Genomic DNA, 25,289 nt, shown 5'->3' on the forward strand with positions numbered 1-25,289 from the left:
TTCCTTGTGAGAAATTAAGTTGAAGGTTTAGTGTGGAGGGAAGTTAAACACAAGTAGACTGATCGTTTGGAAAGATTTATACATTTTAGTACTACATATGTAGTAATTCTTGTCTTCTTTGTTCAGAAATAGTTGAAAGGTAACTCTGTATGCCATAGATCACTTGACTGTGTTCTCATGGATCAGAGAATCGTCGTGTTTCTTGAGCATCTTGGTGGAGATATTAAATATAGCACTTCATTGTATTAATGAAAATTCCTTTTTGATAGCTGGAAAACTACAGAAGGGTACTAAATTTGCATTTTTCATTTTTAAAGTTTACAAGGAATTTAATTCAGGTTGATATCTATTTTGGCATGGCCCATCTTTTCAGCAGAGTTAATTTTTTGACCCTGAGCTATAGATGGTGAAATGAAAGGAATGATCCCATTCTCAGATACAGAGTCGAGATCAGAATTGAGAACTGTTTGAAAAACTTGATTTCAGTGTCTTTCTGAGATGTTTTGGGTGTAAGTCATAAAATATGTTCAGTCAGCAGATTTATTATTTTTCTGAGTTGATACGCCTTGTTGGTTAACTCCATCTTTCACATTGTAAAAATCTTGAAAAATATATTCTGAGTTGAACTTTTTATCTTGAACCCTTTAATTTACATTGGTTGTCTTGGCAGAGCATATACCCTGGGGAGTTATTTTTTCCTCACTTGGTAAAAAGTAATTAGGATATAAATGTCCTTCTTTCCATCTTTCCACAGCTACCTTTTCCACTCTTTGTTTCTTAGAATACCTTCTTCATGGTGGAAATAACATAATTGGACTGTGAGGTGGAGGAAACTTTCGTTTTTTTTTAATAAATCTTCATTGTTTGACAAAACCTGAACTCAGTCTCTTAAGATGCTATAAGTAGTTGAGGTAAAAGACTAGCCTTTGGATATGGTATTAAAATGTCCATATTCATGACACTGAAAAACCACAATTTGCATTCAGATAGTTCTACTTATTCCCATAGAAAGTTTTCTACCGATTCCTCAGCATATGTATGAAGATTTTGCTTGCAGCTGGTCAGAGCTGAAAGAAAGTCCTTAAAAAACATTTATCCACAGTTTATATTCATTCTGATGGATGCTTTATAGTATGCATGAATTATCTGTTGGCTTTGGACTCTTAAGAAGTTACACAGCAAAGAACAGTAGTATAAAACTAGTTAGAAAAAAGTTGTTTGGAATATTATCTCTTTCAGTGGAACTAGACTGGAAAATACAAAAGTGTGTTGTGTAGTCTTAACTCAAAGAACTCCTGGGATGTGGATTTGGCTTCTTTTTAATTCAGTTTCTGGCTAGCATTGTCTTTTGTATATGTAAATTAAATGAAAATCTAAGAAATTTTACTGGAGAAGGAAATGGCAACCCCTTCCAGCATTCTTGTCTGGAAAATTCCACAGATAGAGGAGCCTGGTGGGCTGCAGTCCATGGAATCTCAAAAGAGTCAAGACGAGACTTAGCAACTAAATGACAAGGAAGTTAAAGTTGATACCTTAGAGCTTTTTCTTACCTTACTCATAGCATCTCTCCTTTATGGTTTTGATTTGAGAAAACAGAAATAATTAGAATATTAGAGACCACTTAGAATCTGGTAAAGCACTTTACCCGTTAAAATGGGCCCTTGACTAGCTATGGAATATTTTAAATTTTCAAGTAGACGACGCCATCTGTTGGGCATCTTGCAAACTATCAAATTGTATGGCCCTATAACGCAATGGTTAAATTGGTTGTTTTGTTTGTTTTGCCTTAGGGGTGTGGTGGAAAAAATTCTGAGATACTGAGGCACTGAGAGCTCTTGCAGTAAAAGCTTTGTTTGAACATTGGGCAGTAATGCTACTCCCATTCCAAAGCAAAGAAATTGACCTTTATTCAACTAATATTGGAGGGCAGCATCATAATAATAGCTGTTCATTTGCATTGCAAATAGGTAGGCTTTATTTTTAAAAGAAGAATGTAGTTCAAGCAGTGTTTTCAAATTAAAGGCTGACTCCCAAAATCTTGGTGGAGTTTAAGGTTGGAATTCCCAGGTGGTGCCCAGTTCATGGGGTCGCAGAGGGTCAAGTACTGAGCACGCACACGTGCACAGAGGTTGAAATTAGAGTATGGCTCTTGAGTACAAAAAGGCTCAGGAATCAAGATAAATAGTATTTTATATATCATTTTTATGCTATTATTTTTATTTTATTTACATTTAAATTTCACCATCCTGGGCCTTTGTTCAGATTTCTAAAATAAAGGTAAATGGGCAGACAACTTTAAGGATGCAGTGTGTTTAAAATTGTACAATATATTAAACAATTAGAGAAAAATCTAGGGAATGGTATAATTATATACCTTTATAGATTTGATATATTTATATTTTATAAATACCTTTAAATACATTTATAGATATTAGATAGATACAGACGCCCCTGGTGGCTCAGTGGTAAAGAATCTGCCTGCTAAATGCAGGAGACTGGGATTCGATCTCTGGGTCAGGAAGATCCCCTGGAGAAGGAAATGGCAACCCACTCCGGTATTCTTGCCTTGGAAATCCCATGGACAGAGGAGCCTGGTGGGCTACAGTCCATGGGGTCGCAAAAGTTGGACACAGCTTAGTGATTAAACAACCACCACATGGATTTGGTAGCACAAATTCAGGGATCAGCCATGTACTTGGAGGAAGTTCTATTCAGGACTGAGCAGAGAGGCCCTTGGTTGCTGACAGAACCTTCCCTTGACTTCAGACATGTGACAAGCCAAGGAGTCTTTTAGTACACAAACAGCACTGAATTCGGAGCAGTAGCAACAGGATGATACTAAGGAACTGACTCTTGCCAGTTAGGATTGTGGGGGCCAGTCTGAAGCAAGCAGAGCTGGCTGGAGGCTGGAAATATTGTACCTCAAGTCCAGGATCAGTAGAACAGCAGTCTAGACACAGAATGGTTAGTGCTTTCTTCAAAAGTTCTTGGTTTTCCAAACAAGTTCCTAGGATGCTTTCCTCAAATGGCAAATGTATCATTTTTAAAAACTCAATATTCGTGCAAAAAAATTTATAATGAGCAAAGTAGTAATTGTAAATAAAAAAGGTCTGACCCTCCACTTACAAAGTTCACCTTACCCTAATCCCAGCCCTGAGTATTATAGCTTAAATTTTTTCAACTGTAATTATTAAATAATTTGCTGTGGAGTCTTCCACACTAATTTTTTTTAAGAATAAAAGTTATAATTCTGGAACCTTGGAAATAGAGGAGGTTAGGGGAAATGGTAGAGGAAGCACAATGGTGTAGGTTACCAATAGCTTCAGAGTCTGATTCTGTATTTTGTATAAAACTATTTCTCCCATTGTGAGGTCAGTATCTTAATTTAATCTTTTTTTCTTGTAGCATGGCGGACACCGACCTGTTTATGGAATGTGAGGAGGAGGAGTTGGAGCCATGGCAGAAAATCAGTGATGTCATTGAGGATTCTGTAGTTGAGGATTATAATTCAGTGGATAAAACTACTACAGGTAACAAAAACTCTTTGATCTTAGATTGTTGTTATATTGACTGGATTGAATGGCATTTTTGTTAAGAAAGTATGGGGTGCAAGACTTTTAAGAATTCAGGGTTGCTTTTCTGTGGCACTGGTACTACCTTTTCCCCCTATTCTCTGGTCTGTAAGTGCTTTGGTTTTCCTTATACACAAAGCTAGAAACACTATATTTAATAAATTTAAAACATTAAGAGTTGAGCTCACCAATATTTATCAAACACATAAGCAGTTCTCTTACCATATGATGTGTGAACAAGTGGTGTGTGTTAGTGTTCATTTATATACCCAGTGAAAAACAGGTTCCCATAGTCTTGAGGGATTTTTTTGTTTGTTTTATTTGAACTTGGTTTCCTGTGTGAGCTGAGCAGAATTTGCTTCGTGTCTGCCTTCAGGGACAGTTTACAAACTTAGGCTTGTAGCTTCTCTTTCAAAAAGGTGCGGTTGCAGGGTCAAATTCTAGATTGCCCTAAATTCATAAAGTGGGTGGTAGTTCTTTTTCCCCTGAATTGTATCTGTTGCTCTTTTTTTTTTTTTTTTTTTTAATCTTTCCTGCCTTGAGAACTGAAGATGGCATTGGTTTGAAACAGGACAGTTCGTGGTCTTGTGGACAGCTTACTATTGCATGGTTATGAATACCAGTAGTGGTGATAATAAGTCTTTTGAGTTCTAGAGGTTTGCTTGTGCTCTATAAGCAAAATAGTGAAATCTGGTTCAGTGAGCTTGTAATCTAACTTAATTCACCAGGAAATCTGAGACAAAAAAGAAGGCATTGTGTCTAATTTGCGGTGTGAGGGACACACAGGAGGAGAAATCAGATAACCAGTCAGATTTGCGAATAAAGCAGGAAACTTTATGGCTGTAGAGACCTGCAATAAGATGAAAGATTAGAAGAGTGTCCTTCAGTGTCATCTGTCCCTGTCTCCAAGTGACTGTGCCTCCCCTTCCCCGCAGTTTCTGTGAGCCAGCAGCCTGTCTCGGCTCCAGTGCCCATCGCTGCCCATGCTTCTGTCGCTGGGCATCTCTCTACATCCACCACCGTTAGTAGCAGCGGGGCACAGAACAGCGACAGTACAAAGAAGACTCTTGTCACACTCATTGCCAACAACAATGGTAAGTGGGATTACTGGGAAATTCTTCCTGGGCTAGAGGGTTGAGAGACTAAAAGAGGTCTTAAGATTAGCCGTACCTCTTCAGTTTTAGGTACTGATGTGGTTCTGCTGATGTTGGAGTGAGTTTAGTCCTAATTCTCTGATACGGAAGTAAGTGGTAGTGTTCCTTCTGAGTTAGTGCTGAGTCGATGCTGGTGGTTCAAGTCAGAGGGCAGCTGATTTCTTCTTACTGATAATTTCTAGGAAAGAAAATGTAAGCCCCAAATTCCTAACTGTTAAGGAGATATGAAGGGGACGGGATTGTTTGTTTGTTTGTTTTTAATTAGAAGAGCCCCACTAGTCTGGTAAGAATTATCCCAGGGTAGTTTTGTTCCATATTTTCTTTGGCAGCTTAATTTGGTCATTGGTTCTTGGGTGTGGAAAATAGGATAGTGTTGTTGTCTACCTGAAGGAAATGGTGAAAGACTAGTGGTTTTTTTTTTAGTGAGTTGATTGACTAGTGAAGTTACATAGTATTGGCTTCTGTTTCATTTCCTATTTTCTTTTTTTTTTTCAATATTCATTCATTTATGTTCAGTTCAGTTCAGTCACTCAGTCGTGTCTGACTCTTTGCGACCCCATGAATTGCAGCACGCCAGGCCTCCCTGTCCATCACCAACTCCCAGAGTTTACTCAAGTTCATGTCCATCGAATTGGTGATGCCATCCAGCCATCTCATCCTCTGTCGTCCCCTTCTCCTCCTGCCCCCAATCCCTCCCAGCATCAGAGTCTTTTCCAATGAGTCAACTCTTTGCATGAGGTGGCCAAAGTATTGGAGTTTCAGCTTTTTAGCATCAGTCCTTCCAGTGAACACCCAGGACTGATCTCCCTTAGGATGGACTGGTTGGATCTCCTTGCAGTCCAAGGGACTCTCAAGAGTCTTCTCCAACACCACAGTTCAAAAGCATCAATTCTTGGGTGCTCAGCTTTCTTCACAGTCCAACTCTCACATCCATACATGACCACTGGAAAAACCATAGCCTTGACTAGACGAAACTTTGTTGGCAAAGTAATGTCTTTGCTTTTGAATATGCTATCTAGGTTGGTCATAACTTTTCTTCCAAGGAGCAAGCATCTTTGAATTTCATGGCTGCAGTCACCATCTGCAGTGATTTTGGAGCCCCCAAAAATTAAGTCTGACACTGTTTCCCCATCTATTTCCCATGAAGTCATGGGACCAGATGCCATGATCTTCGTTTTCTGAGCTTTAAGCCAACTTTTTCAGTCTCCTCTTTCACTTTCATCAAGAGGCTTTTGAGTTCCTCTTCACTTTCTGCCATAAGGGTGGTGTCATCTGCATAGCTGAGGTTATTGATATTTCTCCTGACAATCTTGATTCCAGCTTGTGCTTCTTCCAGCCCAGTGTTTCTCATGATGTACTCTGCATATAAGTTAAATAGGCAGGGTGACAATATACAGCCTTGACGGACTCCTTTTCCTATTTGGAACCAGTCTGTTGTTCCATGTCCAGTTCTAACTGTTGCTTCCTGACCTGCATACAGGTTTCTCAAGAGGCAGGTCAGGTGATCTGGTCTGGTATTCCCACCTCTTTTAGAATTTTCCACAGTTTATTGTGATCCACACAGTCAAAGGCTTTGGCATAGTCAGTAAAGCCAGCAACAATTATACAAGCATTAACAATTTATATCAGGGGTCATATAGCATGTAATATTTTAGAAGTTAGATAAATCTTAATAATTTCACAATTAAAATGGCTTTTTTATTCCCCAAAGTAGTAAACCATATACCAAAAAAAGGAAAGAAAAAAAAAACTTGTCTTCAATTGTGAAGATGATAAATATTTTTGAAAAGAGAATTTACCACAAAAATGTTTCATCCCCACCCAAAAAAAAAAAACCTGAACTTTACACAAAATTCACATTTTATTTACACTGAAATAAACTATACAAATTGATTTTCTTCACCAAAAATAACAGCATTGTTTTCATAGTATTTCTAGATAAGCCACCAAACACTTACTTTTGCAGGTTTTCTAGATTTTGCTTGTAAATCAGGATGAGGCAGAAGAAAACAAATCAGCTGTAGTATCCATGACCTTGGATCCTTTCTTGACCGTGCAGCTGAAGTGTTCACCACGTACCTGCCAAAAAGCTTATGAAGGCTCCCTTCATAGGAATGTAAACAGCAACTACCAGATGTGGGACAACAATGGCGGGCCTCCCATTCAGACTTTAACTATAGCTTCTTGCTTTAACTTCATTTGATAAAGACAAAATCTACATTGAAATCCTTATTTAGTGAGCTCACACATTTCTCTTACAGTCTGATAATTTTCATAACGGCCCCTTTCAAATTTTTAACAGCATACTTTAAACTACTACTCAAAGGTCAGTCATGAGCTTCATTGTAACATTTTTTATTATGTTTCCTTCCTCCCATACCTCCTACTTCCTACATTCTGAAAATGAGTTACTGGCAAGTTATGTCTCAAGATTCATGTCTAGAGTAAACATCTTCATAGAATTACTGCATTGCTATAAAGGACTTATTTTTAATTATTTTATAAGACTAATATGTGCATTGTAGAAAAAGGGGACAGTAAAAGGAGGAATAAAACAATTTTTAACTATAATCCTACTACCTGGAGATAACTAATTGTAACTTATTCTGTACTTATATGTATCTTTTTAATTAATTCATTTGTTTTCATTCTTACTTTTGTCTGCACGTGGTCTTTGTTGGTTTGTGCGGGTTTCTCTAGTTACTCTCTAGCTGCAGTGCGCAGGCTTCTCATTGCAGCGGTGTCTTGTTTCTGACCATGGGCCCTAGGGCTTAGTGGTTGAGCCACGGGCTCGATAGTTGTGGCACACAGGTCTAGTTGCCATGTGGCATCTTCCCAGACCAAGGATTGAACTTGTGTCTCCTGCATTGGCACTTTACCACTGGTCAACTAGGGAAGTCCCCATATATGTACTTTATGTACATCTATATGCTATGTGAAGTGATTCACTCCTTATAAAAATGGGCCCATACAGATTCTAATTGCTTTTTCCCCTTAATATGTAGTGATTTTAATAAATTTTATGTAGCATTTTTGATGATTATTTCCTGTTGTTTGGTTAACAGTCCTTAGCAATAGGTTGTAAAGGGGTGTACTGCTACTTTAAAAGAGTTTTTGTAAACATCTGTCTTTTCTCATATCCTTAGTTCTGAGAACATATTTCTAAATGTCAAATTGTTGTATCAGAGGTTATCACAATTTTTAAGGATTTTGATCAGTATTTTTCCTGAAATGGCCATCTAGACATGTTGTATCTTACATTTCCAGTAGAAGTGAACCTGGTATTCTTACTTTTGGATATAACCATTTACCTTCCATATTTTTGGACATTTATTACAATCCCATTTTTTGTGATTATAAACAGTGTTACGATGAATATTCTCAGGCATCATATCTGTGCCTACTATGTAAGCATATCTGTCATATAAAGTGAGATTGCTGGGTCAGGCATTTAAAATTTGATAGTATCAAGTTGCCATAAGAGATTGCTCTACATGCGGCCTCACCAGTCAATCTTTGGATATCAAAAAAGTAATTTTTATTACATGGAAAACCCCTAGAATTCTTTTTCAACATATAATTAGTGACCCTCATATATATATATAAAGATGAGGAACCTCTAGAGATTTTTTTCATTTTTTACAGATGTGGAAACCAAGGTGTGGAGAGTCTGAATAATATACTTAAGGTCAAATAGTAAGTGACTAAACTGGATTTGAATTATTTAGACTTCAAAATGTGTGGCCTTCCCACTGCATTATACTGCTTTCCTGTGTTTCTCTTAAAATAATCTTGTCACAGTGCTATGAGCAACCAGTTTTGCTAAATTTCCCTTTGATCACAGCATTCCGAGGCCCAAGATGAGCATCACATGACTTAATTTCTTTGAATGGACCTTTGATTCCTGTGGCCTATGTGCAAAAATTTTTTTGAAATATAAAAATTGATTTTATTTACTTCAGAAAGCTCTAGCATTCAAATTAAAATGTTGACCCATGTTCATGGTTTTAGAAAAAAAAAAAAGGTATAGACTGGTTACTACAGTTACATATGTCTTGTGTGTTCTTCCAAAAATTCTTTAGTTCTGGAAGTTCTCTGGTGGTACAGTAGTCAGGACTCCGAGCTTTTACTGCCAGGGGCCTGAGTTCAATCCCTGGTTGGGAAACTAAGATCCCATAAGTCTCACAGCCAAAAAAACAATAAAGGCTTAAAATTTCTTTCATGCATAGATAAGCACACATTAATAGATTGAGTTTGTCTAGCTTTCTTTTTTGTATAAAATATACAGCTTTGTGACTTCTATCAAATACTCTTGAAATGCCAGCATTATTCATTATAGCCCAGAAGTGAAAACTACATAAGATGTTGAATGAATAAGCAAAATGTGGTATATTCATACAACAGAACATTATTGGGCCATAGAAAGAAGTGAAATAGTGATATATGCTGCAGCATGAATGAACCTTGGAAAACATGCTGACTGAAAGAAGTCAAATACAAAAAGGCCACCACGTATTATATAACTCCATTGTTATGAAATGCCCATAACTGACAAATCTATAGAAACAGAAAGATTGTTTGGTTGCCAGGGCTGGGGGTAGTAGAATGGGGAATAACTGCTAATGGGTATAAGGTTTATTTTGGGGATGATGAAATCTGGAATTAAATAGTGGTGATGATTGCACAAAACCTGTGAATATACAAAAAGAGCCTTCAAATCATACACTTCAAATGGGTGATACAGAAGGTATGGTATGTGAATTACATCTCAGTAAGGCTTTTTTCTTTTTTAAGAAAATGTTAGGAATGAAATTGCAGAAGATGTTTTACTATTATTTTTGCCATTCTTCAGAATCTGTCACTCAGCATTTAGAAATTATTCTTATAGTTCTGGCTGATCGTATATGTGCATTGGAAAGGAACATTATGAAATGAAATGACCTGCTTAATTCTGAGCTGTGAATAATGTGAATTTAATGTTATAAATTTTTTACTGTAATTATGATTTTCAATTCCTGTTTGGTCCATTTCTACTCCATTTAGCCCTCTTTATCTCTGGGGTTTAAGGCTATGTAAATAAACTTAATGAAAAAAATCAAGACCTTCAGATTTGTAAAATAAACAGAATGTGTTTTGAGAGAAGCTGTTGGATGTTCTATTATTTAATCTGTTTAAGGCTGTGGTACTTAATTGAGAGCAGACCTACAGGTAGAGAATTGGTTGGATGATTCTTTTAAAGGCTTTTTTAAGCCTCAAGATTCTGACTGACTGACTCATTTTCTGGAAATAGAACTTTGGAAGACTTCTGAATTGTCAGCATTTCTTTTAGGAAAGAATAAGAATGCAGGAATCATTAAAAACAATTCATTTGTTTGAATTGGAATTATTATATTAGAATGAATTTATAGAATTCATTAAATAAATATTTACTCTGGGTGACTTGCCATATGCTGGTTTTGCTTTCAGTTGAATTGTAAACCTAGTCTACGGTTAGAAACCTTCTTTGTTTGCACTTTATTTTTGGGAAGGTCCTAACAATTCACCAAAATTCAAACATGACCCTGACATCAGAGAATATTTGCAGAAAATGTGTTAACGTTCTTTGTAGTAGTAGACTATGTATAGATTTCATGGAAACTAGGCCTGTCTTTTGAGACTTTCTAATACTAGTTGATTCCACATAAATGCAAAAAATTTTCCATCCTTCCCTTCCTATATTTAGATGAGATATTTAGTCATTGATTTTATCTTAAGAATTTTTAGTTTCAGATAATTTGTTTTATTTTACTCTAGCAGTTAAAATAGTGAATAGAAAATATATATTTTTATTTAGTCAATATTTTTCAACAATAAATTGTGAAAGAAAAAAAGAGATGGATGGGGAAGCTATAGGTTAAAAGAGATTAAAGATGTCCATCAGTTGTACTTTATGAACCCTTTTGTAACCTAACTCAAGCAAAAAAATATAATTGTCAATTTGAATTTTAACTGGATATTTAATATCAAAGAATTGTTTTATTTATGGCTGCACTGCACAGCATGTGGGATCTTAGTTCCCAGACCAGGGATCCAACCTGTGCACCCTTCTGTGAAAGTGTAGAGTCCTAACCACTGGACCACCAGAAAAGCCCCCAAGAATTATATATTTAACTTTATTAAGGCATAATTGACAAATAAAATTGTAAGATACTTAATGTGTACATTATGGGGATTTGATATATGTATGTGTTGTGAAAGGATTCTCACTGTCTAGTTAATTAACATATACACCACCTCACATATTTATCATTTTGGGGGGCTGGGATAGGAATAGTGAGAATGTTTAACTTCTCTCGGCAGACTTTAATAATATCATACAGTGTTATCCACTATAATCACAGAATTATAATATTTTTTAGGAGTGATAATGATGTTGTATTTCTCCTTTTTTAGGATCTTTACTTTTTAGAGATATATATTGATGTATTTATAGATGATATGATATGATACTTGTTTCAGCATAATATGGGAGCTGGTAAGAGGGTGTGAGGTACAGATGAAAGAAGGTTGGCTTTAAGTTGATAATTATTGAAGCTGGTATAGGTACATGGAGGTTTATTATCATGTTCTATTTTTCTATATATTTGAACATTTTCATAATAAAATATTTATGTTGAAATATATAGAGAGAAAAGGACCCATATAATTAGCATAGACAGAACTTGAAATTTTTTTGTCTGTCAGCTTCTATAATTACTTGTTTGCTGGCCCAGTTACTATGAGAATCTAGTCCACTGATGATCTCTCAGTTTCTGGGAGAACATGGGGCAAGTCACTATTAGCCATTAATAGCCGGCCACCTATATACCCACTTTGGTGGTCTAGCTTTGTAGCTAACTACTAATGCCATTTGTCACATGTAACTTAAAACTTCCGAGGAGTTCATCCCATTCTAGTGAAAAGAGCTGCAGTATTTTGCTTGAATCTTTGATTTAGGCATACTGGCTCTCTGAAATAGAATTTAGAGTAGTCTTTGTAAATCAGGAAACTTAGTGTTAATGATTTTTTTAGCCAAACTTAGCAAACGGAGGCTTCCCAGGTGGAGCTAGCGGTAAAGAATCCACCTGGCCAATGCAGGAGACTCAAGAGACAAGGGTTCGATCCCTGGGTTGGGAAGAGCCCTTGGAATAAGAAATGGCAACCTGCTCCAGGATTCTTGCCTGGGAAGTCCAAAGGACAGAGTGGGCTACAGTCCAAGGAGCTGCAAAGAGTTGGACATGACTGAGCAACTGAGAACATCCAGCAAATATAGGACTTAAAACATTTCCAAAGTTACTTTTATCACACAGGAAAAAGAATTTAAAATACTTTAGTTTTCAAATATTTATGATATTGTTACTATTTATTCATGAATGAATCTTCTGAAGTCATATTTATTGGTTTTGGCAGGTGTGTTCTTTATAAATTCTGATGACATAAAGAAGTCTCTGTTTCCATACCTATACATCTTATACAAGTATACATATACATCCTATATATCCTATACAGTGGATATTTAGAGAACCTGTTGCATTTCTGAGATTTGGCTCACTGGGAAGCTGAATTACTGTTTGTTGATGAATATTCCTCTTTTAAAAAGTTTAAGGTAGATTAACTAACAACAAATCACATTCCAAAAAATGGGTTTTACATAGTAAAAATATGGAGAAAGAATTTATATGTTACTTGGTTTTGCTGATTTGGTATGGGGAAATTATACGTGGTCACTTAGATCATCAAAGTGATAGCCATGTAAAAGTCTTACCATGTGTGTTAAGACATGCTTTGTTAAGATACGTGGGTTTCCCTGATGGCTCAGTGGTAAAGAACCTGCCTGCCACTGCAGGAGACACAGGTTCGATCCCTGTGTCAGGAAGATGTCCTAGAGAAGGAAATGGCAACCCACTCCAATATTCTTGCCTGGGAAATTGCATGGACAGAGGACCCTGGCGGGCTACAGTCCATGGGATCGCAAAAGAGTTGTTCACAATTTAGCAATTAAATAACAAGTTAAGATATGAGGGAGATTTTGGTGAACTTTCTGTATCTATGTATTTTTCTGTTCATTGTAGCTTTGAGTAAGGCTTAAATATTTGGTAAGTTTGATGACATTAAACCTGAGGTGAGTGACAGTCTTGGATATCTTAATACATGGGGACACCATTTCTTACCTAAGACCATTGTGTTGCTTATAAATTGTGGCTTACAGTGTTGTTTTTTTTTCTTCTTCTTCTTCTTTCTTTTACCCTTTAGCTGGCAATTCTTTGGTCCAACAAGGTGGACAGCCACTCATCCTAACCCAGAATCCAGCCCCAGGTCTCGGTACCATGGTTACTCAACCAGTATTGAGGCCTGTGCAGGTCATGCAGAATGCCAATCATGTGACTAGTTCCCCGGTAGCCTCACAGCCAATATTTATCACTACACAGGTAAGTAGGACTCTGAATTCTGGGACCTGGTAGAATTCTGGGACTGTGGGAACCTTTGAGGGCTCTGACTTGAGTCTCCAGCATAATTATAAATGGTTCTAGGTTCTGTCCTTTGGTCTGGCTTTCTCATTTACTAGTTTTTATTTGCTGCTGACTTGAGTAGACAGCCCAACATAGCATACAGCTGGGCAATTTCCTCTTTATGCCCCCAGAGGCTGTTAAGTAATTTGATTGAGGTCTAGGCAGGAGAGAGTGGGAAGTTTGCATTAGGAAGCCTAAACACTTGGTCCTCAAAAGTTCTCACCCTTTGCTTGGGCTATTTTTCTTAAAATGGGGTGAGTTAGTTGACTTACAGAAATATATATGCAAAATTGGTGAAGTGCAGGGAGATCTTTGAAAGAGAAGGAAGATGACTTATTGATATAAATGTGAATTGTAGTTGAAAACCCAGTGCTGGTGTGGGATAAAAAGGCAGATGCTTTTTCCTGCCTTGTCTTACAAATTTCCCAGAGGTGTATGGCCTTTTGAAGTAGACTTGGGGACAATTTCCTACAGTTGTATATGTGTTGAATCTCCATTAGTGTCAGTTTTTTCCCCATTCTTAGGGGTCAGTTTGTGAATGAGTTTTTTGAACTGAGGTTCTCTTAAGACAAGAAATAGGTTTTCATTTTTGTTCGTATGCACCAAACCTCATTCTCCAGTTTTAATATTTGTCACTCAAAAGTTTGCCAGAAGTCCAGAATTTTCTCCATCTCAGTCATTTAAAAGCTCTAGTTCCAGAGAGAGAATCATTAGGTAAGAGTGTGGGAACTTTTTGGACATAGGTCTGAATACAGTCTCTGCTAGTGTTAGCTGATCTCCATGTTAAAGATCCTTTTGCTTTTTAATGCAGGGATTTCCTGTAAGAAATGTCCGGCCTGTACAAAATGCAATGAATCAGGTTGGGATTGTGTTGAACGTACAGCAAGGCCAAACGGTTAGACCAATTACACTAGTCCCAGGTAAGGAAAAATGTCTACCCATTTGGAATAAACCAGCATCCAAAAGACTTGTTTTTGTTGTTTCTAAGTGTTGAAGGTCATTTAAAAAGTATACTTTCTGAAACTACAAAAATCATATTGAGTTAAGCCCCATTTTTAAAAAACTTCCTAACCTTTGGCCAGGGTGGTAATTTTATTTTTCTTTTTAACTTTTTACCACCTTTCATGAGGTAGTAAAACAGGGTTTTTATAGTTACTTTTCTGTTTCTGCTGTTTTATTCAGCTATTGTTTGTTATCCTGAAGGACTGTTATTAATGCAAACTCCCAAATTCTGTATTCCTAATAAGTCTACTTACTTACATGGTGGACTTAAAAACTTATTTTGCTTGCATTTTACAGCATAGATTTGGAATATAAGTTAAACAAATGGCATATTCTTTGAGGATGAATATTGCTAATGACTAGTGGTGTTTTGTTTGTTTGTTTTTTTTTTAAGAAATTGAAAGATAATTCTTTAAAATCTTATAATTTTGCCCCCAGTTCTATATTCAGTGTTTACTACATTTTGGGCCAAAAAATACTATATTATTTTAGTTGTGGTAAAGGTAGCTTGTCTTCCTAAGTTTTTGTCATTGTTCTCAGAGCCCATTGGGATTTTGGCCTTCAGGTCTGAGCTTATCCTATCTAGTTCTGATATTTCTTAAATATTTGTAAGTGAATTGTCTAGTTGATCCAGGAGACTCACCTTTGGGACATCCTAGTAGAATGGCATACATAGTCTGTCTTCTCTGTGAGTTTGTGTAAGAGAATGAAAGACTCTTTAGTATTCTGAGAAAGGAGGATTACTTTTTTCAGAACCAGCTCTGCCTCTTGGCCTGTGTATACCCATACTGCTTCCCACTCTATACCCGTTATTCTCTTCCAGTACCAAAATCAGGCTATTCATGATTTACTCTTGGAATAGAAAAGGCAGCGTGCTAAGGTGTTTGGGGAGGAGTTGATGGAAATCTGCTTTCACTGTGATGTTTGTAGGGCTGATTACTGAGGCTAACTGCTTTCATCAGTTTGGGGAAATAATCTTTTCCTATTCTAGTATTTCCAGTAAACACAGAGGAAATGTGTTATAGGAGAGCTCACTAACCAAGATTTGGTGCTTTTCTTTGTCTCTCTTTTGAAGCCCCAGGTACCCAGTTTGTTAAGCCGACAGTGGGCGTCCCACAAGTGTTCTCTCAGATGACCCCTGTGAGGCCAGGCTCCACGATGCCTGTGCGGCCCACCACCAACACCTTCACCACCGTCATCCCAGCCACTCTGACCATTCGAAGCACCGTCCCACAGTCTCAGTCCCAGTCGACCAAGTCCACTCCCAGCACTTCCACCACACCCACTGCCACACAGCCGACCTCACTGGGGCACCTTGCTGTCCAGCCCCCAGGCCAATCCAGCCAGACTCAGAACCCCAAACTAGGTGAGGCTTGGGAAGAGGAGATAGCACAGCTGGGATGGGTGGTGGCTGGAGAACAGATGATTATCACTTGGTCAAAAAAGCTCCCTCCTTCCCCTCTCCACCTGCAGTGAGCATTGCCAGCTTTGTCACTGTGAAGCGACCTGGTGTTACAGGTGAAAATAGCAATGAAGTGGCCAAACTGGTGAATACCCTTAACACCATCCCTTCCCTGGGCCAGAGTCCTGGGCCAGTGGTGGTATCCAACAACAGCTCCGCACATGGCTCTCAAAGAACCAGCGGGCCTGAGTCTTCAATGAAAGGTACGATAATCAGAAAGACTCTGGGCAGCCAATCATTCAAAAACATTAGCATAACGTATTGTATCAGAAGTCTATACTGTGAAATAGAGAAGATAGGGTATAGTTGCAATAGTTTGTTATCACAGAAACTTTAGTGTAGTAAAGGGGATTGCCACTTGTGAAGAGTGTAACTGCTGCTGCTGCTAAGTCGCTTCAGTCGTGTCCGACTCTGTGTGACCCCATAGACAGCAGCCCACCAGGCTCCCCCCTCCCTGGGATTCTCCAGGCAAGAACACTGGAGTGGGTTGCCATTTCCTTCTCCAGAAAAGTGTAACTAAGTCAGCCCAAAGGAATTTTCTGTTAATTGTGGTTTGGAGACTAATGAAATGGATTGAGTGATCAGAGATGAGTGGGATAATCAAGATAGTTCAGGGAGGAAGAGATGTATTTCTGAACTAGATTTTAAAGTTGATATTTGGTAGAGAGGTTTTCAGGTGCAGGATGATGAGCATAACCATATTCAATTTCAGTCCTAGAATAGGACTTGGCAAACCTTTTCTGTAAAGGACCAGATAGTAAATATTTTAGGCTTCATGTGCAGTATGATTCTGTCACAACTACTTTGTGCCATTTTGGTGCAAAAATAGGCCTAGACATATGACTATGTGCCACTAAAGTTATTTATGGGTTCTGAATTTTGAATTTCATTTTATTTTCATGTGTCAGAAAATCTTACTCTTCTTTTGCTTTTATTTGAACCCTTTACAAATACGAAAACTTTTAACAAATGGTATTGAGAAAACTGGATATTCACATGCAAAAAAATGGAGTTGGGCCATTACCATACACCATATACAAAAACTAACTCAATGAATTAAATCCCAAAATAAAAGACCTAAAACCATAAAACTCTTAGAAGAAAGCATTAGGGGGAGAACTTTATGACATTGGATTTGGCAGTGATTTCTTGCATATGACACCAAAAGCATAGGCAGCAAAAGAAAAAATAGATAAATGAGACTACTTCAAAATTTAAAACTTTAGAGCATCAAAGGGTTAGGGTTATGGAGAGTGGGAAAGCAACTCACTTTTCATGGGAGAAAATATTTGTAACTCATATATCTGATAAGGGCTTAATATACAGAATATATAAACTATTTCTACATCTCAACCAACAACAGAAGAACAACCCAATTAAAAAATGAGCAAAGGAGCTGAATAGAGAATTCTCAAGGAAGATATACAAATGGCCATTAAACACCAAAAAGATGCTAAACATCACTAATCATGAAAATGCAAACCAAAACTACAGAAGATACTGCTTCACACCGATTAGCTCTTATCCAAAAAAAAAAAAAGGGCAGAAAATAATAACTGTTGGTGAAGGATGTAGAGAAAGTGGAACCCCTGTCCATTGCTGATGGGGATGTAAAATGGGATGATGGTCCCTCAAAAAATGAGATATGAAATTAACCACATGTTGTAGTACTTCCATTTTGGGGTATATATACCCAGGGACCCAAACAGGTACTTGTACCCCCGTGTTCACAGCAATGTTATTTACAAAAGCCTGTATATGGAAGCATCTCAGATGTTCATCAACTGATGAATGGATAACAAAATATGGTGTGTATATATACAGTGGTATATTCAGTCGCTCATTCATGTCCAACTCTTCGTGACCCCATGAACTGCAGCATGCCAGGCTTCCCTGTCCATCACCAACTCCCGAAGCTTACTCAAACTCCTGTCGTCCCCTTCTCCCGCCTTCAGTCTTTCCCAGCATCAGGGTCTTTTCCAATGAATATTCAGGACTGATTTCCTTTAGGATGGACTGGTTGGATCTCCTTGCAGTCCAAGGGACTCTCAAGAGTCTTCTCCAACACCACAGTTCAAAAGCATCAATACTTAAGTGGTATATTGTTCAGCCTTAAAAAGGAAAGAAATTCTCATACATTATGTAATATGGATGAACCTTCAGGACATTATCTTAAGTAAAATAAGCCAGTCACAAGAGGATAAATACTGTGTGAGTCCAGTTACCTGAGGTATCTGGAGTAGTCAAACTCACAGAGACAGAAAGTAGAGTGGTGATTGCTAGAGTTCTAGGAGGAATGGACAGTGGGGAATTAATAATGGGTATAGAGTTTCAGTTTTGAGGGATGAAAAGAGTCTTGGAGATTGCTTGCATGAAAATGTGAACATTCTTAACAACTGAACCAAACATTTTTAAATGCTTAAGAGGAAATTTTATGTGAAGTATATTTTACCATGATTTATAACCAGAACAACAACAGAAAATACATTGGGTTGGCCTAGAAGTTCGTTCGGTTTTCCCCAACAACTTACAGAAAAACTTGTACAAACTTTTTGGCCGACCCAGTAAAAGCCATTCTTAGTTCATTAGCCACACAGAAACTGGCAGCTGGCTGGATCTGGTCTACAAGTTGTGATTTGCTAACCCCTGGCCTAAAGTTAGAAGAATGGTAAAAGGAATGTGCCTCATAGTGATCTCTCATGCTTGCTTACCAACCTTAATTATACCCCTTATGAAGTGTTTAATAATTTTTTTCCAAAAGGCCGATAGTCTTTTTCTAGTATGTTACTAATCTTACCATGTTCTCACTTCTTCCAGTGACCTCGCCCATCCCAGTGTTTGACCTCCAGGATGGTGGACGGAAGATATGTCCACAGTGTAATGCTCACTTCCGTGTTACTGAAGCTCTGAGAGGTCACATGTGTGTAAGTGATGTCACCTGTGATGGGATCCAGCGTAAATGGCTGCCATTCACTGTTTACTTCCTGTAGTCTTGGGACAGTGTGAGGCAAGGGCTCTGAAATGACTTGGAAGCCTTTTAAAGGGTTATACTCTTGGCCTGTTTTAGAATGAACTCAAAAATGTAATAGGAAACATTTAAAGTCCCTCAAATAGATCAGAACATATGTGACCTTATTTCCTTAGTTGGTAGATTTTGAACTGCACAGGAGGACAGGTTTGTTAGATAATCAGAACTTTTTGGCCTCAGTTCATTTTCTATTTATTGTGTCATTGGATAAATCAGGAGCTATTAAGCAATTACTAACTCAAGGCTTTCATTTTTTGGTATTAGTCCAGATGCAAAGGTTGGGACTTCTCCCTACCAGGGACCCCAGAACCAGCTTATACTAGCGAGTAGTTCAAGAATCTAAAACAGGAAGAAGTACAAAGTATGGTGTTTGGAGTGGCATATATCTATATATAAGTACACACACACAGACACATGAAAAAGAGTGAAACCTGGACATTGTTGAAAACTGCAGGGTGGAAACTAGGTGAGAATACCTAGAACTAAACTGTTACCAAGGAATATTAGTGGACCTGAGGAGTACATGCATCCAGCCCCCAGGAGAACCAGGATGATCAGATGTCTTCTTTCTTTGTAGTACTGTTGCCCAGAAATGGTTGAATACCAGAAGAAAGGAAAATCTCTGGATTCAGAACCCAGTGTCCCATCAGCAGCAAAGCCCCCATCCCCTGAGAAAACAGCTCCTGTTGCTTCCACTCCCTCTTCTACACCTATTCCTGCTCTGTCACCACCTACCAAAGTACCAGAGCCAAATGAGAATGTGGGTGATGCTGTCCAGACCAAGCTCATTATGCTAGTAGATGACTTCTACTATGGACGGGATGGTGGCACAGTAGCCCAGCTCACAAACTTCCCTAAGGTTGCCACATCTTTCCGATGCCCACATTGTACCAAAAGGCTAAAAAACAACATTCGGTGAGTGTTGAAGAGCCTTGGATCTCACCTTGGACAAGTGAAGGCTGAAAACTGCTTACATGTTTCAGTTTTTCTGTCTGGAGAATGGCCCTAATTATAGCCTCTCTTGCTCAGGGTTATCAAATCAATAACTAATATTACAGGAGACATTGTGGTCATAAATAAAAGATAACTTTGGGTAGAGTGAGACCAGTGCATCTCCTTTCTCAGATAAGTTTCGGGAACCCTCTTAGTTTCTGGGCTGAGCAAAGGACTGTCCCAAAAAAGAGGAAGTTGGGTGGGAAGGTGGAGGGGGGGACATATGTAAAGTCTGTTCTGTGATTCCGCTGTTGTATTTCTCCAAGGCTTCTGATTTTTTATGTTGTCTGTACTTTTCCTTTGTGCTGTGCTACAGATTTATGAACCATATGAAACATCATGTAGAGCTTGATCAGCAGAATGGTGAGGTGGACGGCCATACTATCTGCCAGCACTGCTATCGTCAGTTTTCCACTCCCTTCCAGCTCCAGTGCCACCTGGAAAATGTTCATAGTCCCTATGAATCAACTAGTAAGTTTGGAAGTTCATGAACTCTAGGGGTGTACTTTGTTCTTCACTCAGTGAATGGCACTAGCATGGAGCCCTTTATATTTATTCATATGTGGGTAACAGTGTCAGGTAGGTTTTTGCATGTTTATAGTCAGTACTTCACTTACTCTGTTTTCCTACAAGCTTGGCTTCTATTCTGTTCAAGCTTGAGTTGAGTTCAGTGCTTGATTCCAAATATTAGGGACCTTGGACCACTGTAGAGAGGTATATTTTAAGGGTTTGTTACCTAGATTGTTTTATAGAAGGAGCAAGCATCTGTATTTGGGTCTCCACTTTAGTTAGTAATGTCGTAGTTTTTATTTAGGATAAAAGATAATATTATAAAGTACTTTACCATTAAGACAGTGCTTTCATGAAATATAAGATAAGTTGGAGTGTTAGCTACATCTTAAAGGTGAGAAACAGGCTGAATACAACCCCAGAAATATTTAGTCATTTACTTAAGAGCGTACACTTCTAGTAAGGTGACGTGAGGATTTGAATCCAGTCTTCTAGAAATATTTCCTTTATCATATAAGGGATTTCTAGTTTTGTTGAAGAGACAAAAATTGCTTAACTAGGGAAATCTGAGAACAACACTATGTATTTACTATAAATACAGACATTGGATGAAATGAATGATAGGTAGAATAGTTCAGAGAAGGGAAAAGATCCTTGTGGCTGGATTTCACAGAATAGGTAATGTATAAACTTGGTCTTAAATACAAGAAGGATTTAGGTGGATGGAAAATAGTAAGGAGAGATTTTATGTGATGGGGAACAGCATGAGCAAACATGTAGAGACAGAAAAATATGCATAATATAGATGCTTTTTGCTGCAGATTAAAAATCTTGATTAAAATTGGATTAAACATTAAGGACATCTATTAATAGATCCTTTAACTGAGAAGACTTAAGGTGGAGTAAGCATCACCCCAGAACTTAAGTCTTTACTTTTCAACAGTTTTCTTGTCTCTGGCTTTCTAGCAGGAAGGCTATGTTAATGTCAGGAATTCATTCAGATGTAAGATTGTGCAGATGAAAAAGAGGCCATGTCTTCCTGTCTTTCCTAAGTGTGTTCCTTGCAAGGCAGAATTGTTTTCCCTTTCTCTCTCTTTGGCTGTGGTCATATTGTCAAGGGAAGTAGGATTGTCATGAGTGGCTCAGATGAGTGCTGATCAACAGAAAATATAATGAGCTACGTATGTAATTTTAATTTTTTTAGTAGTCATTTGAAATAAAAATATTTTAAGGTGAAATTAATTTTAATAATATATTTTATTTAATTCAAAATAGCCAAGATAATCTTAGCATATAATCAAAATTTTTTAATTAATGAAAAATTAAAAAAAATTTTTTAATCTAGTGTGTATACCAGAGCAAATAGTCTCAATTTGAGCTCATCCCATTTCATATGTTCACTAGCCATGTGGATACTGGTGGTTACCATAGAAGGCAGTGGAACTTTGGACTAACAGTTTGTGAGTGGAGTAGATATTAGTTTCAACCATCATAACACATGTAGCAGAGTAGCATCTTGGTCTAAGTTAGGTCCCACGTTCTTCACTGTCAGTGATGGGAAGTCCAAATTACTCATCTGAATCTCCCAGTGAAAACATCTGCTTTTATACAGAAATCTGGTGGAGTGTGTTATTCCACTTACATATTTTACTATACATAACAAGATAAGTTCTTCCTAATGGGAAAAAACAAAGTGGACAATGCAGAACCTCATCAGTCTTTCCCTTTTAGTTTACCACTGTTTTATCCTTGACTTTTAATTTTTTGAGTATCTTATGACTTCAGTTTATTCTGATGAAAAACCCAGACATTGTTGATCCAAACAGGTAAATGCCTTTTCTGTGCTTTGGTATATATAAATTTTACTCTTGGATTCTTTTATAACTCCCTTTTTTTTTTTGCATCTGTGGCAGATCCTTCATGAAAGTAGCTTATTTTTTCGTGTTAATATCTTGAGATCCATTGTTTTCTTTTTAGTTTTGAAACATTTTTTTCTTTTATTTTCTGAAGTGTTTTTAAAATAATTATAGACATAATGAAGTTTCACTTCTAAATACTTCATTATATAGCTCTGAAAAGTAAGGACATTTAAAATACATAGGCATTCCCATCCTCATCAGAAAGGATGGCCTTTTTCCATCTGTACCTCTCAACGTGGGGCCAAGAGGTGAGAGAGCTGACGTTTACTGAAGAGTTAACACCCGCTGCAGATCTTATGACTCTACATGGACCACAGTCAGGAGTCTCAGGGAACACTTAGGATGGGTCCCTGAAGAATGTGGGTTCTGAAGGGTGATAGGAAGAGACACGCTTGGTTATTCACATGAGCAAATGCATAACTACCCTACTCTGAAACAGTTAGACGGCTCTGCGTATGTAAAATCACTCTTGCACAAGCCACGGAGCAGATGCCATGGGAGACACCCAGGGAGAGTGGAACTTCTGCCACAAGCCGAGGTCAAGTGCGACAGAGTCCAGTGGTCTTCCTGGGGTTCCATGAGGCCTGAGCAACCAGATCTGTGTTCAAGCTACGGGTTCTAATGGAAATCACACTTTGTGATAACTGCGGGTTTAAACAAGTATGAACTTGATCAGTCCAGCTGATATAGTTAACACTTTAGTAAACTTTATTTCCAACCTGAAAGAAATAAACAAAATAAAATACATAGCCATAGTATCTTTATCAAGACCTAACAGAATTAATCATAAGTCTTTAATATCATCTATCTTCATTTTCAAGTTTCCTGAATTGTCTCCAGAACATCAGTGGGTTATTGTGTTTAAACTTGTTTAAGGGCAATAGACTAAGAAGAGGTAAGGTTGAGGGATGGATGCATGCTTGTGTTCATGTGTCAGGAGGATCCTTTGTGAAGAAAGACTCGGGAAAGGGAGAACCCCTTGTTTGATAAAGTCATGGTATATATACATGGAGATTGGATGAACCTTAGAAAGGCAAAAAGGATCTGTCCTTCCAAATTTGGAAAGCAGGAAGCAGAATCTATAGTATTTCACACCTGTTTTCTTAAAACAAGAGACCGAGGTAGGTGTTAAGGAGATGAGAGTGACAGGGCTGGGAGGGACAGTGTTAGGATGGCCACTTTGGAAAATCAGTCAATTATCCCTCTTGAATCTTCTTCAAATCAACTCCTTCCCCCTTAGAACAGGTGTGAAAGGTTATTTGAGATCCCTTAAATCCACTGATGGCTTTGCTTCCTTTCTCACTGATTTTCTGTGTATGAGATAATACATATAAATCTTAGGATGTTGCTTATGCATTAGAAATTGTTTAATAAATGTTACTATTGATATTATAAGACAGATATAACAATAGAGCTGATACAGGAAAAGCCTTTAAGGGTGAGTGAGGTTGCCCAGGGAAAACACAGAGACTAGGAAAAGGCTTGGACAGAAGGCTGGGAAATACCAATGCTTTAAAGTGTTCTAGAAAAGAAAAAAAGAAGCTAAGCGAATTGAATTGAGAAGTAAAGGGCAGGAAAACAGGAGAAAAGATTGTCATGCCACTAGTTACAGTTTCCCAAACATGTCATGTAGTTCCATGCCTTTGCTCAAGTTCCTCTCTTGTCTGCTCTGTCTGGCAAATCACTATTCTTTAAAGGTTCAGCTTATGTTATCAACTTTTCTCATTCTAGGCAGAATTTTTTATTTATCTTGTTCTCATACCTGATGTACTTCTGGGAAGTGGTTCTAAATGGGTTGCAGATACCTTTGAGAATCAACACAAAACTTCCCCCCAAAATAAACATTTCACTCTTTGCAGATAATTTCAGGGGATACCTGGGTTCCCTAAGATCTCTTCCTTGGACCCCAGATTTAAAACCCTTGGTTTTTGTTCATTTGTTTTATTTCAGCGTCACTCATTTGGGAGTGGTGGGCAGGGGTTAGACAGTAAATAAGCGCTTAGAACTTGCAATTTACAATTTTTGTGTTTGCAAAAACTTGAAAATAATTTTAGTAATGTTAAGAAAAATACAAATAACTGTCTTTATTTTGCCTGTATAATTCACAGTATGTAGCAATTAAAATACTTGCCAAAAATTTAGAATTGCAGCCTTATATAGAAGTTTGATAAAATGGCTAATTTTAAAGTTTAATTATCTCAGTTTGTTAGCAATAACTCATAAGGCAAGAAATTCTGTTCATGTTGTCAGTCTTTTAAGGACAAATCTGTATTTGTAGATGGTGGACTATTCATGTTTAAATGTCTTGTAGAGAGTTCAAAATCTGGAATGGAGCTTTGGTGAAGACCTCTGAGCTAGAGACAGAAGGATACTTTTTATCAGCGACACAACTGTTGACAGCCATTTTAAAGAAAAGAAGAGACCCCATAAGTTACTGATACTATTGCAAATGAAGATACAGGAGTCAGAAAGTAAAGATTATGAATCAGCAGGATTTTGGGTCATATTTTCAGGTGTATTTATCAATTATTTTTCTTCTTACAGCCAAGTGCAAGATCTGTGAGTGGGCATTTGAGAGTGAGCCACTGTTTCTCCAGCATATGAAGGATACTCATAAGCCTGGAGAGATGCCTTATGTTTGCCAGGTATTGCCTTTTCCTTAGGAAGCTTTATTTAGTCTTTTGCTCTCAGGCTGAATATGAAGAATCCACTAATGAACATTGCCCAGTATCTATTGCACAAACTCAGTTTAAGGAACACTGAGGAAATACAAAAGAAATACTGAACCCAGGTTCTATTTTCAGGGTTCATCATGCAGGAGAAAAACAGAAAGGATATATGCATGTACCCAGCCGAGGAACCCAGTCTTGGAACACAATGCCTGTAGTAAGGGAGTGTCTGGGACTTCCCCGTTGGCCCAGTGGCTAGGATTCTGCACTCCCAGTGGAGGGGGCGTGGGTTTGATTCCTGGTCAGGGAACTAGATCCCACATGCAGTTCTAGACCCAGTGCAGCCAAATAAATAAATATTTTTTAAAAAGTGAGGGAGTGTCTGTCTCCTGAATGTTCCCTGTGGAGATAGGGAAAAAAACTGCTCCTCTTAGCCAGAATTTTCAGACTTT

At 37.8% G+C, this 25,289-nt stretch overlaps 1 protein-coding gene across 10 annotated transcripts in view; it reads left to right on the plus strand.

Annotated features, from left to right (window-relative positions):
• The window catches only part of POGZ (pogo transposable element derived with ZNF domain), a 47,394-nt gene that overhangs the window by 13,185 nt on the left and 8,920 nt on the right, over positions 1–25,289 (plus strand). For 3 of the 10 annotated variants that reach the window (XM_025287848.2, XM_025287849.2, XM_006055111.3), the window contains exons 2-11: positions 3,406–3,530; positions 4,508–4,666; positions 12,998–13,173; positions 14,066–14,174; positions 15,332–15,622; positions 15,703–15,921; positions 18,536–18,642; positions 19,324–19,661; positions 20,056–20,210; positions 24,713–24,813. In XM_025287848.2, the coding sequence (XP_025143633.1) occupies positions 3,407–3,530; positions 4,508–4,666; positions 12,998–13,173; positions 14,066–14,174; positions 15,332–15,622; positions 15,703–15,921; positions 18,536–18,642; positions 19,324–19,661; positions 20,056–20,210; positions 24,713–24,813 (1,779 nt within the window). In that variant the 5' untranslated portion in view covers position 3,406. Of the gene's footprint in view, positions 1–3,405; positions 3,531–4,507; positions 4,667–8,371; positions 8,423–12,997; positions 13,174–14,065; positions 14,175–15,331; positions 15,623–15,702; positions 15,922–18,535; positions 18,643–19,323; positions 19,662–20,055; positions 20,211–24,712; positions 24,814–25,289 lie in introns of those variants that run through there. The other 7 variants (XM_025287850.2, XM_025287854.2, XM_025287852.2 and 4 more) reach the window with 7 other exon arrangements.

The sequence above is a fragment of the Bubalus bubalis genome, chromosome 6 (genome assembly GCF_019923935.1).
Source record: "Bubalus bubalis isolate 160015118507 breed Murrah chromosome 6, NDDB_SH_1, whole genome shotgun sequence".
NCBI lineage: Eukaryota > Metazoa > Chordata > Mammalia > Artiodactyla > Bovidae > Bubalus > Bubalus bubalis.